Raw genomic sequence first — 20,147 nt, forward strand, 5'->3', positions numbered from 1 at the left:
TAAAATCTGGTCAGCTGTTTCATCTGAGCTATGTACAGATGATCTTTGCTGTGTGTCACACAAACCCACTGTATCTGGGGATGGGTTACTCGTCACTAAGTCAAAGGAAGTGCAGGATGGTGAGCACATCTTGCTGTTGAGGCCATTGAGTTCTAGAATCTGTTTGCAGTACTTGCAGTAGAGGAAATTTAATGTGCACTTTTTGACCCTCAGTGAACAGAAAATTCTTCTGGGAATGAACTCTGTTGTTAGCAGTTTATTTCCTTTTCAGTGGTACAGCATGTGAGAGCGTATTTGCATAAAAATCAATGCCATAGTAAATAATGCCTCTTGTTAAGGATTAATATTATTGCAGTGAAGTTAAAAGGAAGCGATGTTTGGTTCCAGCTTGGTGACACAACATTGCTGTTTTTTTGTTTGCTGTTTTTTTCCCATGGGACTAAGTAACGAAGCCCATCAACATTTTCTTTGCAGAATCAAATCACAGCTGGATTATGTTTAGTTCAGCATGGCCTTGTCAGTGCAGGGTGAGATCAAAAGGCCTTGTCTTCCTTCTCTGAAGCACCATGACCATGCTGGTCCAGTGCACTGGAGACACCTGGCTATGCAGCTGATGCCAGGCAGACGAGATGCAGTGTGTATTTTGTGAGAAAAGATGCAATGGCTGTAGCTCTTAGAATCTTAGGAAAAAATCTGAAGAACTGGGAGATGAGATCACCAACTCCAGCTTGGACAGAATGTTTGATTCTTGCCTTCTAAACACAAAAGCCATTCCTACTTCATGCGGTCTTAAAAACTCAGTGCACTGAGTGCTGCCTTGGCTCCTCTGAAATAAAACTCAGTCATAATGTGCTGTTGTTTATGGAAATGTTTATCTGGTACTTTATTTAAAATTTTTTCTGTATATTTTATTTGTAATTAGGACTTTCAAATGACTATGAATCTTTTAGTAATTGGACTTCAGCTAATTAAATCTGTCAATCAGAGACCTAGCAGTTGAAACCTTTTATTCTTCTTAAAAATTATTGGTCCTCATAGCATCACTCTTAAAACAATGTGAAGTTTATGCAGTAAATATTTAATCTCCATCTTCTTTTTTTTTTTAATTTTAGGAATTGAAATATGGTGATGGTGTTCAGATTAGAGGAAACAGAGATCTGGAAGAATGTTTTGCACAGGCAAATGACCAAATGGACATCCTGGATGGGCTGATCAGAGAGCTAAGGCAGATGAATCAGCCCTGTGAAATGTATCAGAAAAGGTATTACCAGGGAAGGGCTGGGGCAGAGAACGTGATTGATATAATCCTGTGGTATTTGAAACGTTCTCTGATGTGGCAGGCAGAAAATAATAACATAGAAAGAAATGGTAGTGATTTATTTTTTTTTAAGTCTTGGTTGTCACAATTTAATTTTAGACATGATATATTTTTTTTTTTACAACCTGTGCTATCAGCATTTATTTTTGAATATCTAATGGTTCAGTAAAAGATGGGAACTGTATTGTTTTCATGTTTTCTGGGTGTTTGCCTGATAGAAAGTAACTGGTTCCTTCCCTTTCAGGCTGCTTCAACTTCAAGAGCAAATGCGTGCTCTGTACAAAGCCATCAGTGTTCCCCGTGCCAGGAGGGCCAGCTCCAAAGGTGGTGGTTGCTACTCCTCTCAGAGTGGTTCAGGCTGGGATGAGTATACAAAACGTGTCACAAGTGAATGCTTAAATTGGATGAGGCAACAGAAGGTAAGTCTGTACAAAACCTAGAGACAATGATAAAACCTAATTTTGCTTAAGAATATCACCTTGTCATGCAGTGATGTTATGAATGCTAGTGGAGCATTAAAAGTATGTTTAGATGATAGTAAGTTGTTCCAAGTTCCTCTTTTTTTTTTCCTCTTTTTTGCAGCATTTTATGAGTGGTGAGTTTTCACTAATACAAAAATGGATTTGGAGATCTTTTGCAGGGGAAAAAGTGGAAGTCAGATTTGAAAACAAAAAATGAGACACAACTGTTAACATAACAAAAGACATTGGCATGTTTCTGCTAGAGATTATGGTGTTCATTATTTCCTTCCTTCCTTCCACATATTTCCTTAATGCTTTTTAACTCTTTACAGATGAGGCCAACTTCATAGATTTAACTACTACCCAATATTTTGCAATTTTTCTTCCTCTACTACATCCTTATCAAAATGGGAGCTAGAAGGTAGAGTTAACTTCCACAGGACTAAACTTCCAGAAGTTGCTGCCTTAAAAGCAGCTTCAGCATTTTCATGTGTACCTGTTGCATGCACAGAATAAATTTGCCTATCCACAGGTGTTGATGGCATGGCCTGGAGTAGAAGCATGCATTAAGAGCCTGAAGTGTTCTTGTGCTGCTGGTGTGGAAGTTTTGTGTTTGTAGTTGGACAGCACTTACTGAGAGATAGTTAGGAGAAAAAGGAGCAGGGAGGCCCGAGACAGAATTTGCAGACTCCCTGTAATTTGAAGTTGCAGTATTTTTATCTCTCTTTTATTAGGTTGTTGCTTAGTGATCCTGTCATTGTTATCTACACATGGTGTTTACCAGGTGGCTGCTATGCAAACCAAATGAGCAGGGGAGAGCTGTGTACAGTTCCCATACTTATGTGAATGCCAGTCATAGTCTGGTCTTCCAGTGCCCTCCCATATCACGACCTGTCTTAGAGGAAGAAAGGGAAGTGGAGATGCACTCCTTTGAGTGCTAACATTTACGGGCATGGTGCCAGTAGAGCAGCAGCAGATAATGATTGCTCTTCACGTACTGTGGGAGAGTAGGCTGATTATCAGACCTGCCATGGCTTGAGGAATGATGTTGGACAGACACTGGGCCTCCTTCCAGTGATGAAAGATTCTGAACATGCTGCACCTCGCAGAGATGCCAGTGACTCCCTGCTCAGGCACCCCTCACTGAGCAAGCACTTTACAGCTGAGTTCCCACACAATAGCTGCAGTGAAAGAAAAAGACTCACTCTCCTTTTCAGTCTCTAAAGCAAAGCTGAGGCTTCCTATTTGGCTTTTGAGCTTTTTTTTTTTTTAGGGAAGGTTTATTTTCAACTTTGCAGCCTACCTCTCCTTCCCTCTCTCTTACTATCGGCTCATGTTGTGACCAAGATAACATGATGAGATAGCAGAAAAAAAGTCTGAGCAGCTGTGGTGGTTTTCTGCCTGTGTTTTTTGTATCTTGTGTCCGGATGGTGTGCTGACAGGAGAGCCAGGTGGTAAGAGGGCTGGTCAGATTTCCATTGCAAAATTAAGGAAGGTGGACTGATATCCAGAGAGCCTTTGTTTGCATGTTGGCAGTCTTTCAAGTCTGTTGCTACGGACTCTCTAGACTGTATAAATATAATTGAGAAGGGTCAAAGTCCTGTAACTTTTAGATAGCTGAATGTAAAATGGTTTCATTTCTCAGAACATTCTCAGCCCTTGCCTTTGAACCCCTACGCCTGAGTGTGGTTCAGGCTTAATTGACATCTGCTGACTCATAGAGATTTGGCCCCAGGCTGGTAATTACCAAATTGAGTCCCAACCCAAGATTAAGATACATAATTCTCTACAGTGCATATGCTCACAGAGGCATTCATAAAAGGATGGATTGTGATTGTCTTCACAGAGCAAAAGGTGCTTTGGAATTTGAGGATTTGAGCTGTCAATTTGGTGGATTTTAGTATTTGCAAATAATGAAACCAAGAACTGGAGTCAGACAGTTTTCAAGCTAGGAATTATCCAGGTGTATTACTGTTCTTTCAAATGCTGTTTCTAGAGATTTTTCTTCATCATCCTATAATAAAAGTTGCCAAAGTACAAGACAAACAACATGTTTTATAATCTTTTCAATTTATTTAATACATAGCTTGGCTTCTTTTTTTTTTGTTTGTTTTTCTTGTTTGTTTGTTTTTTGTTTTTAAATTAATTACTTGGTTTTTTTTGTCTGGCTTGACTGAATTTAACTGAAGTCAGTGGTGTTACTTGTATGTAATTAAAATGGTATGTAGTGTACTGGACTGCAGAACATGATTGTACATTTTCACATGTATTATGAACAGTGTTGTAGAAAACTTTATACTAATGAGTGTGCTTCATCTTATCTAATTTCAAACTTAAGTATATTCCCTACTTTGTTTCTTCTATTTTGAGAGCCTCTCACGCAGTTGAAGTGAAGGCAATTTAAAGACATTTTTAACCCCCATTCTAAACTACAGTGCAGTTTTCCTTCTTACTGCATGATCATGTTTCTTTCAACCTTGTTGTTCTGATTTAGGTTATAGTGTCTTGTTTGAAATGAAAGCACAAATGCTGTCCCTTTTTCCTAGGCTGAAATGGAGCTGGTGAAATGGGGGTTTGATGCAGCATCCATTGAGCAACAGATTAGTGACCACAGAAGAACTCACAATGCCATTGGAGACTATCGCTGGCACCTGGACAAAGTCAAAACAGATCTGGTAATTACTGTCTTCCCTTACGCATTGCTTGGTCTGGATTTGTAACCTTGGCTTGCCAATGTTCCATTGCAGCAAGTAAGACTGAACAGCAGAGCTTCTCTTGAGAAAGCATTGACGTAGTGATAGCAACAACTTTCCATCCTAATATTTATTATTTCACAATTATTTTGTGCTCCACTTCTTTCCTTAGAATTTTATAATGAAAATTTAGTGTTATTTAATGTTTCATCATTGTGTACCCAAACTGGCAATTACACATTGGGATATTTTGGGTGAGAGAATGGCCAAGAGTTATTGTTTTCACTTTCTTAAGTTAACATAAGGAAGTGAAAGGATTATGTAGGTGCTTAGCCCAAACTGTGGGCTAAGTTTATAACTTTTTTGTGTTTGTTTAATCCTTCTGCAGTTTCTCATCTATCTAAGTTTTGTGATTGGAATAAAGAAGTGCAGTAGTTAATTTCTTCAGTTATTAGCCCAACAGCTAGGTGTAGGAGAAAGGCTTACTTTATCTCAACTCTTTTCTGTTAATTCCTCATGTGGACAAGAGGAGAGGGAGTTGGATCTAAAGGAAAAAAGATTCAGTTCTGGAGCTCTGTTTTCTCAGACAAGCTAGAGTGGAAGGGTTATTTTTCCCTTGTTCCTTCTACTTATTCAAGAAGTAGGAAGGGTAGCCCTATCAATTATTAGTTCCAAGGTTATGCACACTCCCATTCATAGAAATAAGAATAAAATCAGAGCATGCTGCTCAGGTCATAATTTACACTACTTCATAGTCTTTACAAAGCTGGCTCAAGGACTGGATTGTTCCCCATAGCCATCTAGAGTCTGATTGAGAAAGAGATCCAATTTTGGAAGCTGGTGTGGTATTACAGGGTTTATGTTCAACCTTGCTTATGAACATCTCTGTGGGAAATTTGTTTGCTCAAGTCTTGTTTTTATACTTCTGGTCCTCCACTGGTGCAAACCTGCTGCTGACCTGTTTGGATCTGTTGCAGACATTGTGAATTACCACCTGAAGTTTTAACATTGTGGTGCTGGCTCTGTAAAGAAAGGCAATTTCTAAAAGGCACACTACATGTTTGCTCTTTATTTCAGCGTGAGAAGGCTGCCGTTCATCAGCTGGAGGAAGAATACGAAGGACTGCTGGTGAGCACAGGATGTTTTCATGTCTGATGCCTTCTATGATAAATGTTTTTTGTTCTAACACTGGTGTGAGAGCCAATATAGATGCACATATAAGTAGTGCCATTCAGCAGTGCTTTGTAGCTTATATAAGGCTCAGTTTGAAGCACGAACTTGAGATTAATTCATTGCCAGGTTTATAATTGATTTACCCTCACCAGAAAGTTCCTACTTTGCACCAGGTGAAGGTGTTGATCACTAAGCAGGTGCAGAGTAGTAGTCTACTTCCTTAATAGGAACTGATATAGCAGCAAAGTTGGTCTATGTTAGGAGGACTGTGTGTCTTGCCCATGTCATCATGTAAAACACAAGAATCTTGTGCAAATTATAGACTTAACCCGTGGGATTGGAAGCTGTTTCCTGTGTGCATTTCAAATAGCAGATATGCAGTATGATGCAAGGACAGAGAAAGAATCTTTTCATGAATTATTATCTGTGCAAAAGGCACTGGTACAAAATGAAGGGTATACTATCAGCAGCAAATGGAAGTAAAAGCCAGGTTAAATTTTCAGGCGTTTTATTTTCCCCATGTCTTTTTGCTTGCCTGCCTGCACATCTGCTGCATTTGCTTGAAATGACTGAAGAACCTGGTGACTTCAGATCCCTGTTGTTCTTCAAATCCGTGCATGTTATCCCTTGTCCATTGCCAGCAGATTTTATAGCTGTGTGGATTTTACTGTTATTCTTAGTTCAGATAAAAAACGCATGAATGTGCATGCTGTTCTCTTGGCTTCCCCTTCTCCACCCAGCACAGCCTCTTCTGTGTTTATTGCTTCTCATTTTGGAATTCCTTGCAGAAATACTCCTTTGAGAGAATGGATCAGCTCCGTCAATTCCAGAACCTTATCCAAGCAACCAGCAGAGAGATCATGTGGATCAATGACTGTGAGGAAGAGGAGCTTCTCTATGACTGGAGTGACAGGAACACAGATATCTCCAGGAAGCAGGAGGCCTTCTCTGTAAGATAGCACAATCTCCTTCTGCTTGCCCTGGAATTTTCTTTTGGCATATTGAGGGAGGAGCAGCTTGTCTCAGGGGAACTGATCATGGCATTTCTTCACTAAGAATCTATTGATTTTTTTTGTTTGTTTGGTTGGTTGGTTGGTTTTTTATTGTCAAAACACTGTTGGATTAAGTACTATGTGACGACCTTTTGAATCAAGATTAAACATCAACTGGAAGATAATACTCACACTCAGCCACCTGTGTATTCATTCGACCTTGGATACTAGCTTTATCAGTACAGTTCATTGAGGGCTAGTAATTACACGTAGCCTGTGCATGCATGCTAAACTAGAGGACTTGAATCAAGCTGCCCAGTTCTCCCTGTTAGGGCTTATGCAGGGGCTAGTGATCCCTGATGTGGTCCTAATCTCTTCACCAGGTGCTAGGGCTACACATGAGGGAACTACTCTCTTTTCCCCTGATGGTCTCAGCGCATTGAGAGCACCATCAGGACTGGCTTGCAGTTCTCCTAAGTGTTTTCTGTGGGCACAAATGGAAATTGAGCATGTGTTTCTTTAGCCAGTGTTGGTGCTGGTCATCAGAGTAAAAGAGAAATGAAAGTCACACCATTAAGGAGATTCTCTATTCTTTTTCGGTTAGTTGTTATGGATCTTGCAAGATACACTAATTCTTGCTTTCATCATTCCTCTTCAACAAGAAAAGCTGCATTTTGGGTGCTTTGCTCTATGAAGTGGCAAGTCTAGAGACTAGAACTAAAATGACCACCTTCTTTGATTCTTCTGACTTCATATGTAGCTTCAGTGCATTTAGTAGAATTAACATGCACTGTTAGCGGGGATAATTTTATACAATCATTGCTTTTATGCAATCATTATACAAACTACCAGGAAAAAGTTAAGTAAATCACTCTAAGTTCTGTGTCTTTGGAAGCTCATTTAGCACTGTGTTTTGGTTATTAGAAACGTATGAGTGAACTGGAGCTTAAAGAAAAAGAACTCAACAAGCTAAAGCAAGAAAGTGACCAGCTTGTGCTCAACCAGCACCCTGCTTCAGACAAAATTGAGGTGAGTTAAGCTTCATGTGATTTAACTTGCTCCTTTACTTGCTGTATGGGAAGAGTTCGTAGTGAAAGTCGACAAATGGAATGCTGCATTTAGACATGAGAACGGCTGGCTTGCCAAAAACCCTATCAATTTTTATCCAATTGTGAGAACTACTCTAATAAATGTTACTACCTCCTGCAAACCCGCAGACACAGCTACTGAAGACTTCTTAAGAGCTTGAGAGATCTCATTGCTACCAAATTTGATGATGGATGCATGTAAAAATTAATATGGGGGCTTAGGGAGTTGTCTAAATATATTGAAATTGCTATATTTCATGTGAGTTAACTTCAGTGCAGTGGAATATAGCAGGAAGACATGCCATTCTCCTGCTATCTCAATGTTTTGAAGATAGCCACACCCTCTAAGGGTTTATGTTTAATCTAGTGCAAGTACTTTTTGCAGCTGAAATTTATAGTATGTTTCTACACCTTAATCAAGACTAAGGAAAAATCTTAGTCTTTAGGAACTGCTGTTGTTTTAAATGTGTGAAAGAACCCACAAAAACAGAGTTCTTTCTCCTTTTCAATATGTTTAGTTTGTAATTTGCTATCATACTGTGTAGAATTCACTCATAATTCACTGTGTGATCAGTTTCTGCCTTAAAGAAAAATCATTGTGGGCTTCAGCAGTGAAGTAAAAAGCAGTATGTAACTTTCCAAACTATTTACATGAAGGGTATGTGAGACGTCTTGCTATAGAAGTAGCCATCATGAAAAATTGTTTGACAGTTCCCCTTGGAAGGAGGACAGTTTGCCATTGAAATGTTTCATGTACACTGCTGTTTTTGCATTTCACCCCTTTGTTCATGCACTTCAGGCTTTATGCTGATCAAACAAAATTCAAGTCAAGAACAAGTTTCTCTTTATAGCCCACAAACAGGTATGTAACTGCCTTCAGTTAGGTAGACACTTAGAAGCAGGGAAACTATTTGCATGAGTTACCTTATTGTGGTGTACATTAGTTTGCTCTAGTAGATATTTACTCTCTGCAGAAATTCAAATTAAATAATTGTGCTTGAGTCTGGATACAGAAGAGAGATCCATGTGGTAATTTGAGTTCTGGATATTATTTGTTTTCTTAGGCCTACATGGACACACTGCAAACTCAGTGGAGCTGGATTCTTCAGATCACCAAGTGCATTGACGTTCATTTGAAAGAGAATGCAGCTTACTTTCAGGTGGGTAGTACTTACTTTTGTATTACGTAAGTACTAGGCAAGTACTTGTTCACAAATGGTTACTTTAAACTTCATGTTCTCGCATCAAAACATTTAAAACATACACGCTTATAAAAAGAACTGACTTATTTCTAAGAGCTCACTTCACTAGCTAGCAATATAGGCTAACATAAAACTGTGTTTATGCTTTTCCACCAGTAAGAATTGTGACGGCTGTCTACATGTTTTGCTCATGTTAGAGTTTTAAGAAATTAGTTGACAAATTGTGAATGTGATTAATAGTTTGTGGGAGATCTGTCCCATCCTTCAAAAGTTTGGTTAAAAGCGTAAATCCTACCACAGGTATTTTTTCTGTACCAAAATCTTCTTAAATCCATGCACAATTAGATGTAACACAGCGTTATCAAACTGTTGTAAATGCTGCAGTTCTGCTGGATGTGAACTGGGATTTCTCATGAAAGGAGTCCATTAATTTGTGGTAGACATTTCTGTGAGAACTGTGTGCAACTGAAATCACAACTCTTTTCCTGTAGTTCTTTGAGGAGGCCCAAGCTACAGAGAGCTATCTGAAGAATTTACAGGACTCCATCAGAAAGAAGTTCATATGTGATAAGAGCATGTCACTTCAGAGCTTGCTGGAGCAGATCAAGGAGCTGGAGGTACTGTTCCATCCTACTCACAGATAATGTTCTGCCTTGCATGGATAATAGTTGACCCCTTTAGAGACCAAATATTAACCCAAATATAATGGAACGTTGATAAACAGTACTGAGTGAACTTGAATCATTAATGATATATTCATCTCCTTTTCTTGAGATAGCCTACAAATGGGTACAAAAAACAACAGCTTGTTCAAGTTGCAATAATAATTTATTTGTTGTTTCTCTTCTCTTTCTTCAAGCTACAATTTTACATTATAGGCTTAAGACTCATCCCTCTGTAGATAAAGAAATTTTTGCCTACAGTGAGCTCCAGATATATGCCTCTAAATAAACTAGTGGGAACTAGATGTGGTTTCTTTTTAGGATGAGTTTTTAACCTACAGTTGATCTTTGCAGAATGAACGAGAGAGAATTCTCGAATACAAGAGGCAAGTGCAGAGTTTGGTGAATAAATCCAGGAAGATTGTGCAGCTGAAGCCACGTAACCCAGATTACCGGAGTAACAAGCCCATTATACTCAAGGCTCTGTGTGACTACAAACAGGATCTGGTAATGTGTCCCTTTTTTAGCTGAAATGAAAATAATGTAAACTAAAATATAGCAAATGATTTAGTAGACAAACAATTGAGCTGATAGGTGTAACATTTTTGCAAGTAGGAGTATGAAGTTAATGGTGGTGATTTCTTCCTCTTAAGTGCTGGATATGCTGAAGTTTATTTCTGTGTTGTCTCTTAACAGCATGCTTACGTGTATTTTCTACTTGCTCTTTTTCTTATTGGTTCCCAGTTACCTAGTTTTCCTATGTTTTATCTGTAAAACCTTTTTTACCTGATTCACTGAGTTGCACTCCTGTAGTGACCACTAATTGACCATTGTGATGTGTGTTTATAATCTGGGGTTTCTGCTATCCACTCTCTGTGATCTTCCATATCACACTTTATTCTGGAATCACAGAAGTTCAGCCCACGCAGAGCTAACTACTTGTTGGAACTATAAGCAAAACAAAACAAACGTAGGCAGTGTTTGCCTGGCTGCTTGGCAATCGTCCTTACAGTTAAACAAGCTAGAATCTGCTCAGGAGAAGATAAGACCAAACAAATTCAAAGACTCTGAATGATCAGGTCAGTGTAAAGCCTGTGGCTTTTTGCTAGTGATGTCCAAAAATGATACGGGGACTCCTGGTACGATAAATGATAGGAGGAGCTTTCCCCTCTTGGCTGTGTGTGGGTTGTAAGCTGCACCATCCAGGCCTGTGGCCTCAGGGTGTCAGAATGTCTGGCAGACATTGCTGGTGAATCTAGCTCTGTGGCACTTGCTCCTGGTCCCTTCTCAAGTATGATTTGCAGCACTAAGCATCCATTTGCTTCCAGCTTGCTGTGGGGTGGCTTACAGCCATAAATGATTGTGTAGCTTACAGTACCCATGTGCCCACGCTCTGTCTTTTGATGTATGTCATGGCAAGCCCCAGATCTGATCATCAGCTGGACTGGCAGATGCTTAGAGTGTTCTGTGGCTCCCAGTTAGTTTTACAGAGTTAATATCAAGCAGGGATGTACACATGCACATAGCAGCTGTTAAGCACTCCTGGTTCTGTAATCTAGGTACATCATCCTTGCCTGTCTCTCCTAGAAACCCCATCTTACTAAAGAACAAACATGTTGTTCTATGTTCCTTACAGAAAACAGTGCGCAAAGGAGATGAATGCATCCTGAAGGACAACAATGAACGCAGCAAGTGGTTGGTGACTGGCCCTGGAGGAGTGGATATGCTCGTGCCATCTGTTAGTCTGATCATCCCACCCCCAAATCCATTAGCAGTGGATCTTGCTACCAAGTGAGTTGCCAAGTTGAATTTTCTTGCAGACATGAGGTGGCTTGAGTGGATCCAGCTCAGGCATTGCTGTGCTCATGCCATAGACATGTCCTGATTGTTAAAAGAGTGAGTTCTGTCTCAAAGCCTGATTTGTTCTATTGTTAATAATTTTTTTATGGCTTTTGGTAGTTAGAATTATGTGCATAATATTACTTTAGCCTCTCCTATGAGAAGAAAAAAGTCTTAGCTTGCTCTTTTCTTTTTGGCACGGTGAAAAAAAAATGGTTAGCAGTGGCTACCTATACTCTTAAGCAAATTACTGGAGTTAGTTTGGAATTCTAGCTGTGTATTCGTTGTTATACTCATTATTAATCTGAAAGTTATGGATAAATTCATTTTCAGGTTTGTTTCTTTTTCTGTTAAAGAAAAGCCTTAAAACACTTAACATCCAACATCCATACTTAACATCCATAACTGTTTCTTGTGATATTTTTTAGCTAAGCTACTAAAATGTACAAGTTTTAACGATGAAATTTCTTCTCCCATCTCAGAATCGAGCAATACTATGAAGCTATTCTGGCTTTGTGGAACCAGCTGTATATCAACATGAAGAGCCTGGTATCTTGGCACTACTGCATGATTGACATTGAGAAAATCAGAGCGATGACTATTGCCAAGGTGAGACTACAGCAGGCCTTAACTGTAGACCGGGGAGATTCGTGACCTGTCCTCTGCTGCTCCAAACAGTGCTTGTAGTTTCCAATTCAGCTGTATGTTCTGCAAAACTGTGGGCCTGCCTTTTGCTGGGTTACACAAGCAGTTATATATGGAAATTGGCATTTTATTTAAAGAGAAGAAAAACACTTTCCCATTCGAACATGATATAGATAAAAATGAAGGTAAACTCAGGGGACTTACTGTATACTTGTACTACGTGTTCCCACTATGCAAGGGCACGGATGACATAGTAAAAGGCAGAATTGCAAACTGTTTTTAAGTTGTGAAATGTTTGTTACATATCTAGCTCAAAGGCTGCTTTTGCATCATACTTCTAGAGCAGCCTGCATCAGTTTTATTCTAAAATGAGATTCCTCTGTTCTTCAGTAGATGTATTAGTATGTTCCTTCATGAGTTGTTAGTCATATATCCTCTCCAATTGTTGCCTTTTTCAAGACTGTCTTCTTTGTTATTTCAGCTGAAAACAATGCGTAAGGAAGATTACCAAAAAATAATAACTGACTTGGAGATCCATTACCAAGAATTCCTCAGGAACAGCCAAGGCTCTGAGATGTTTGGTGATGAAGACAAACGAAAGATCCAGACACAGTTCACTGATGCTCAGAAGCACTACCAAACCTTAATAATACAACTGCCCAATCAACCACGGCAGCCCCAAACAGGTTTGTTGTCCTCCTGTTGTCTTGTACAGATTGTACTGCTTGGGTTTCCTTGTTGGAGGCGGAAGAGAAAGCTGTGTTTCCTTTTCATGTGAAAATAGCCTTGTAAACATATGCAGAGACATGTAAAAGAACTGTAACTGTTGTCTCCTCAGAAAACAAAACTTGCCATGCCCAGGAAAGAGTATGTTTTGTTCTTCTTTCCATTGCTGTGTATCTGGGAATAGTTCTCTGAAGTTCATAGAACTCGTTGAGAAAATGAGAGGAATTTAATCCATCAATTTTCAGTTGTTAGGAAGCAAAACTTCACTCGAGGAAGCAAGTTTATCATTTTGTGAAAGGGACATTTCATTGCTGCAGACTCTGCCTAATGGCCCAGATCTACCAGTTCTCTGTTCTACAATTCAAATCAGTGCTTAGGTCACTTTGACACTGCATCAGCTTTCTGTATGTAGAAATTCAGTTCTCTGGCAGCTGACATTTACCTCCAACTCACTTTACAGTGATTCCAACTGAGAGTTGTCCTGTGGGTACCTCAAACACCATTATAGTTAATGAAAGAAACCGAGAACATGATAAACAGGAGGCTTGGCTGCTGATGGAACTTCAGAAGCTTCGGCGTCAGATTGAAGCTTCTGAGATTCGAATGGTTCAAAGAGCTCCACTTGGTGTGGATCAAGGGGCTCTGCATGACTTCTCTGTCAGAATACAGGATTTAGAGGTAACTATGTATGTTCTCAGTCGATCATCTCAAACTCATCGTGACTGTTCTGCAGAGCATACTGTATTTGGATTCCTGATCAGCTGGGAGTGACATGCACACTCTGCACATAGCACAGTTAGCTTCCAATTAAAAGATAGATTTGGGTTGGCATTCAGCTTTTTATCTAGAAGCTTAAGTAGGAAAAGTTGACTCTCGGATTTTAGAAGAGAAATTCTTTCAGGGTATGGTTTCAAAAAGCCTTATGTCAACTGGATGTCACCTCATGTTAAGTGTCATCCAGGTTAAAGCACTGTTAACATTCTTTTGTACAGACCCCACTTTCCCACCTACCTTTTAAGTAAGCTGTCTATACATACATGAGGCTCAGACTTTGTCTCTCTCCCAGCTCTTCAGATTTGAAGGAGACTGGAGGGAGAGTTAGTAAAGAGAATAGATTTAGTTTGAGAAATTCCTCTGGGACAGTGAGGTTACTAGGAGGACCTTGGCATGACCACTGGGGAAGCAACTGGCAATAAGGCATTCTGTGAACTGCTTTCTACAGAGCAGAGTTCCAAAATGGAAGAGGGAGACATTACCTGTTGTGGACCGTACAAAACAGAAACCACATAATGTTACTTAATTTAAAGGAAACGAGCTGAGGCCCTACTTTGTTTCTCAGTCAAGCTAGTTAGATAAGATAAGACTAATTGGATAGGGAAATCAACCTCAGATATGCAGTAGAATTCAGCAACCAAAAATGCATAAACTGGGCATTCTTTCTCTTCAGGGTGTGCAGAATGACTCTCAAATAATGGCTGAAACCCTCAATAAGCATAAGGACTTGCTGCCTAACTTCAGAGGCTGTGAAAAGTATGTGTACTTGCAATCAGAGATAAATGCCCTGTTTCAAAAACTGGAAAATATTAATGGTGTTTCTGCTGGCTACTTAGACAGGTAAGAAAATTGAGGCTGTAGTAATAACTTATTCATCTTCTTGCATAATTCTTCCATAATTCCATAGTCTAGAAATCCCGTTATTATCAGTAATATAAAATTATATCTTCTTTCCTTTATGTGGGTAGAAACACTTAAGTTTCTTCTCATTTCTGGAAGACTAAAGAAAACAAAAATGAGACTTGTGGATATTACTGAATTTTCTTTGTTTATTGCATATTCTCTTTAGTTAATGATCTGGAGGTAACTAGAATTATCATCTTTTCTGCCTCAGTCTGTAACTGATTTGTCTTGTTTTGTGTTCTTTACTGTAGCTTGAATGCATTGAGGTGTCTACTCCAGCTTATTCTACAAACTGAAGATGTGATCAAAGTTTTTGAAGTCAGGCTATCTGAAGAGGAGACTGTTCCTTTGGATCTTGATAAAGTAGAGGCTTATCGGGCTTGTCTGAAGGTGAGAGGCTAATTCCCAGGAACGCAGCAAGACAGAAGTAGTAGCTGTCATCACTAGTTTATTGAGTTTATTCAGAAGGTGAAAGCCTTCTGAAACAGCAGGAGACAGAGAAGCTGATCCTGTCATATTTTGACATAGATATACAATGCTTTTGCAGGTTATTAGAAGGAATATACAGGTCTGCCATCCACTGTCTATTGCTTCCCATGCAGAAAAGCCAAGGGCATGGAAGGTCTCCATAAACAGTTCCTGAGCAAGGCTACCTATGTTTATTAATGTCAGTTACTGCCTTCAAATCCAACTTCCTCCTTTATTTCTTGCAGAAACTCTTGTTGATTTCTCATTTTGTGATCTAGTTGTAACAAGATTTTTTTTTCTTTTTTTTTTCCTGTGGAGTGCATTTCAAATCTTAAACTGAGAACTTCCTCCTGAGCAAGGCAAAGAATGATTGCTTTGTTACTCACAATGACAGCATGTAGAAGCAATCTATCTGGTCCTGAGCCGATCATTTTTTTGCACTGAGTGCCTTTGGTAAAATTTTCACTCCTCCTTTCTTTCCTCTTCTCAGAAGAAGCAGTAGGGCAAAGGCTTGAGGTGGCAAAAACAGAACAACCAGGTTGCTCTTTTAGCACATTACCCGAGAGCTACAGTTCCAGCTGCTGGTAGATGTATTTAACTGATGTAAACTTGAATTGCACACAAAAAAAATAGTTGAGCAGATTATTGAAGGGTGCACACATCCCCATAATTGGGGAACACAAGAGAGACCTGCCTGTACTGTATATGCCATCTGGTCTTACACTACAGTGTGTATGTGCACACAAACACCAGTCTACATGTGTGTGTAAAGCAACAACTTTGTGTAAGACATTGAGGAAAATGCAAACAGGAAAGGAAAAAAAGCACACATAGCCATTGCAGGTCTTAACATTTAGAAACTGTATGACAATCCTAAGGCCTGATCCTACAAGAAAGACTTTCTTCTTTTTCCCTCTTCCTCTTCCTTTTCCTTTTTTTTTCCTCCCTCCTGGGACTGCTCAGTGTAGCTCTCAGAAATGGAAATGGTGGCTACAGAGTGTGACATCAGACGGCAGTGGTTCAGTTAACTGTTTAAGAATAAGTCTAACTTCAAACATGGTTTTAAGTAAATTTGTTTAACAAAGTAGGTGTTTCACTTCAAATATACTAATTCCAGTTGGCACCAGCATACATACTATGCTGAATTTGATACAGAACATTTAGATCCCAACGCATTGTGTGTGCTGTTGATGGTTAAGATTGAGTATCCTCTGAATAAAAGGTATGATACTTTTTTTTTTTCCTCTCCAGAAAATGAAAAGTGATCTGAACATGAAGAAGTCACTATTGAATACTCTTGAAAATGAGCTGCAGAAAATGCTTCAGATTCACTCACAGTCTTGCCAGTCATATACCCTGTATGATATGGATGTTGGAAAGTTCCATGACAAAGTTACCCAATTAATAGACCGCTGGCAGAGAGCTGAAAAGCAGATAGATAACAGGTTTGCTTGAATTTCCTACTGGCTTCTTCTGTATGGCTATTGCTACTAAGATCCTCTTAACAATAAGTCTGAAAGAACTAATGTCCCTTGAAAGTAAAGGTACTGTAGAAATTACTGTGCAGATTACTGTGGGGCAGAGAGACTGTAGTAAACAGTAAATAGCAACTGTGAATAGGTTGAGCATACTTCAAAATCGTGTAAGACCAAGCAAGAAAATGTGGTTTTTCATGTTACTGTGTAACCTGTGTGCTACAGAGTTAACTAGCATTTTGCCCCTCAAACAAAGCAACTGTGCTTATTCCTGAATGTTCTTTACGCAAGGGGTAAAAAAACAACCAACTAAGAAAACCACCACAAAACCTAACATTAAGAACTAAGAAGGAAATAAAAAATTAAAACTTCATTAAACTGAAGGCATGTTCTACCATGTTTTTATTTTAGGCCAAATCTAGTCCTAACGATCAAAATTGACTAGTTGCTGCTTTTTTGGTGAACATTGAAAACAAGTGTACTGAGATCAGTGCAATGTCACAGCATTGCAATTCATCCTCTGTTTAACTGTCAGGAAGTGTCGACCTCTGTGTAATGCACAATCCCTCAAAAGTCAGGGACCAAAACCTCTTATTGGGTAAATGTAGCAAGTTCAATAGCCATTACTGGAAATTTTTATTCAGCATCTCCATTTAGAGCTCTATATTGCTTTACTCAGTTCATTACAATATTTATCAGGGTGTCTTGTTTCTGAAAAATGTTTAAAGAGAGAAAAAGCTAATGCACTTTCATTTTGACAGTTTTCTGTTTCTTTTTCTAGATCATGGGATTTAGAAAGACAGATCAAACAGCTGAAAACATACCGGGATCTATATCAGGCTCTGTGCAAATGGATCTGTGATGCCAAGCGCAGGCAGGATTCTATTGAGTCCACAAAGTTGTGTGACTCCAACACTATTATGAGATATCTACATGATCAGAAGGTATGCAATACCTGGCTAAGCTGTCTTCAGTTTATTGGATGTTAAATTGCTTTACTGGTCAGGAAATACCGCTGTGAATGCAGCCAGCAATACAGTGGCCTGTTTTGAATTAGAAAATATACAAGCTACCAAAAACCACCACATATGTGCAAGTTAAGAAAGAGGAAATATTATTACCCTCATTACTTTCTGTCAGCTGTGCTGTGGATTATGAAAAAGACTATGCTTGTCTCCATCATGATGACTGACACTTTGGCACAGCAGCTTTGAATTAAGTCAAGGAACTGTAAGATGCTGCAACTTATGGGACAGATTATAAAATAAATACACAGCACAAAAACAAAAATAGGGTATATTTTTGTAAGCTAAAGTCATGCATCTGTCCCTTCCCAGCTCGGAAAGTTGTTGAGTTGCTAGGTGTTCTTTTTGAAGAACAGCCTTCTGTACAGTGCGTCTGCCTCTGTGGGAAAGGCATGGCTACACTTCATTTCAGTCTGAGCCTCTGGTTTCATACTGCAGGCATCTTGTGGATGCAGTGTGTACAGGCAAGTCTGAGGGACTGCTTCACAGCTCACTTTTTTCTTGACAGAACTTGCACAGTGAAATCTGTGGGAAGCGAGACAAAGTTGAGGAGCTTCTCAAGCATGCAGATCAGTGCTCAGCTGCAATTAAGGTACTTGGATTTCAGCATTTTTACAGGTGGTTGTTTTCATGGTCAGGTTCATCCTATTGTCTCCACTCTAGTGATAGGCAAAATGTTAGCTCTCTGGGATGTGTTTGTGCTTGCAAGAAGAAATTGCTGGGAAAGAAAATAATCATTTATACAAAAGATAACAAAAGCAATCCCTACTTGCCTTCTGAAGATGGCACGGTGATATGGGAGATTCCAATGAATGCTTCTCTTCAGGAGAATCAAAGCCTCCTGCTAGCCACACCAACCTTTCCAGTTCACATGTTAAAAATGAGAGTAGAGAATAGATGGGTTGCTTTGAAATGTGATCTGATTAGGATCTGGTCTAGAAGGTTAGACAAATGCAGATTGTCAGGAGGAATGGTAGGCAGTAGCCATGAAAACTGAAAAGATGTACAGGGAATGGTTTTATGGTCTTTGCATTTCTTTGTGATCTTTATATCTACGCTTTCTCCAGTTAAGTCTTCCTTTCTATCACAAAGATCTTGCTGTACATGTTGTAGCAAAAGTGATGTGAAAGAGACTGGAGTCAATTATCTCTGAAGTTTTCACTGATAATGAAAGGATGGTCTTCAACTGACAGAAACACGTATCTTTCTGTTTTTTCAAAATTTATATGTTCTGTTTTCCCTTTTATTATTCTCTTCCATGAGTCTTCACAATGTGTTTTGAACTGATGAACCTTAGTTTGTGAGAGAAGATCATTTGTACATGGCCAGAGATAAACAAGGGAGAATGTAGCTATTTAAACAAAAAAATACAAAACCAACCCTTTATTTGCATGTTGAGAAATCCAGATCCAGGGAGTTAGTTAGCAGTTGCTATCGGGGTCTTACCTTATCCTGCTGTTTTACAGGATTATGAGCTTCAGGTTGCTTCCTACAGTTCTGGATTAGAAACGTTGCTCAACATACCTATCAAAAAGTGTGTGGTTCAGTCTCCTGCAGTGCTGATTCTGCAAGAGGTATCTTTCTTTCCTTCCTCATCAGTCTTTTGAATACATTTATTCATCTGCGTGAGCCGCTGTGAGTCATATCCAGCTATATAATAATTAGCACTGCCATTGGTAATGTTTACTAAGCACATATGCAAAAGTAATTAGTGCAGAATAGTTGCTGCACTGCAAAATTATACCTAGGCACATTTAGACAGTAGATTAACCCTCAGGAATTTGGCTCATTCCTATCCAATGTCCATTATATACATATTGTGAGAAAGTAAGATCTGTGCCCCAAGTGGTTCAGTCACTTTCAAACTGGGAATTAACCATTATTTTAAAAGTTCAACTTGACTTACTTGTGACTGTCAGGCAGGAGTAGCATGAAGAACCAAGAGATGAAGGCTTGGAATTACTACTATGTGAGCACTGGGGGAAAGTAATACTGAAAAAGATGTGGGTCTGTCAGAAGAGAGAATTTATATACTTGGGGTCACCAGGAAGCCATACAAATTTGCAAAGAGGAAACTTTGCTACTTAATTGTCAAATGACTTGTTTTCTCAAGTAAAACAGAATTCTTAAATAGTCTGAGAACTAGGTATGTTCATATCTAACTGCAGCATAAACTACTAATAATTCCCTTTTTCTTTTCAAGGCTAGCGAGGCTCAGGCTCGCTACATAGAGCTTCTTACAAGATCTGGAGATTATTACAAATTCTTGAGTGAAATGTTAAAGAGCATGGAGGACCTGAAGGTAATCTGCCTCTTTTATTTCCTTTGCCTTCTGTTTTTGTCACAGGTTAGCACTATCACTGATCCAAGAGTTTATACTTTAGTACAGTGCTAAACAATACACAAAGCTAAATACTGAACTTTATCATTGAATAGGATGAAGGAGGCATGTGAGTAGTTTCATGCAACCTTTTTTTCAGAGTGTGGTGTCTTGCAGATTTACTGCCAAGATCTTGTGTGAGGTAGAGAATATTAGCCTTTGTGGTAAATAAGAGGGGCTTGATAAAATATGCAGGATGTTTTTATCTCCCTGTCAGAGTGATCTCAATAAGAATACAGTTATCTCCATGCTGAAAACTTATCGTTAAAAGGACACACCTCATTGGTATCTATTGTTTAAAATGGACTAATGGCTGCATGGAT

General features: G+C 39.1%; 1 protein-coding gene across 5 annotated transcripts in view; it reads left to right on the forward strand.

Moving 5' to 3' along the window:
* The window catches only part of LOC125691466 (desmoplakin), a 46,064-nt gene that overhangs the window by 17,830 nt on the left and 8,087 nt on the right, over window positions 1-20,147 (forward strand). For all 5 annotated transcript variants that reach the window (XM_048940877.1, XM_048940874.1, XM_048940878.1 and 2 more), the window contains exons 3-22: window positions 1,113-1,261; window positions 1,563-1,737; window positions 4,326-4,454; window positions 5,550-5,600; window positions 6,434-6,595; window positions 7,562-7,666; window positions 8,790-8,885; window positions 9,419-9,544; window positions 9,944-10,096; window positions 11,226-11,380; window positions 11,911-12,037; window positions 12,555-12,759; window positions 13,260-13,477; window positions 14,247-14,413; window positions 14,728-14,866; window positions 16,196-16,389; window positions 17,201-17,363; window positions 17,953-18,036; window positions 18,911-19,018; window positions 19,648-19,746. In XM_048940877.1, the coding sequence (XP_048796834.1) occupies window positions 1,113-1,261; window positions 1,563-1,737; window positions 4,326-4,454; window positions 5,550-5,600; window positions 6,434-6,595; window positions 7,562-7,666; window positions 8,790-8,885; window positions 9,419-9,544; window positions 9,944-10,096; window positions 11,226-11,380; window positions 11,911-12,037; window positions 12,555-12,759; window positions 13,260-13,477; window positions 14,247-14,413; window positions 14,728-14,866; window positions 16,196-16,389; window positions 17,201-17,363; window positions 17,953-18,036; window positions 18,911-19,018; window positions 19,648-19,746 (2,805 nt within the window). The remainder of the gene's footprint in view (window positions 1-1,112; window positions 1,262-1,562; window positions 1,738-4,325; window positions 4,455-5,549; window positions 5,601-6,433; window positions 6,596-7,561; window positions 7,667-8,789; window positions 8,886-9,418; window positions 9,545-9,943; window positions 10,097-11,225; window positions 11,381-11,910; window positions 12,038-12,554; window positions 12,760-13,259; window positions 13,478-14,246; window positions 14,414-14,727; window positions 14,867-16,195; window positions 16,390-17,200; window positions 17,364-17,952; window positions 18,037-18,910; window positions 19,019-19,647; window positions 19,747-20,147) is intronic.

The sequence above is a fragment of the Lagopus muta genome, chromosome 3 (genome assembly GCF_023343835.1).
Source record: "Lagopus muta isolate bLagMut1 chromosome 3, bLagMut1 primary, whole genome shotgun sequence".
NCBI lineage: Eukaryota > Metazoa > Chordata > Aves > Galliformes > Phasianidae > Lagopus > Lagopus muta.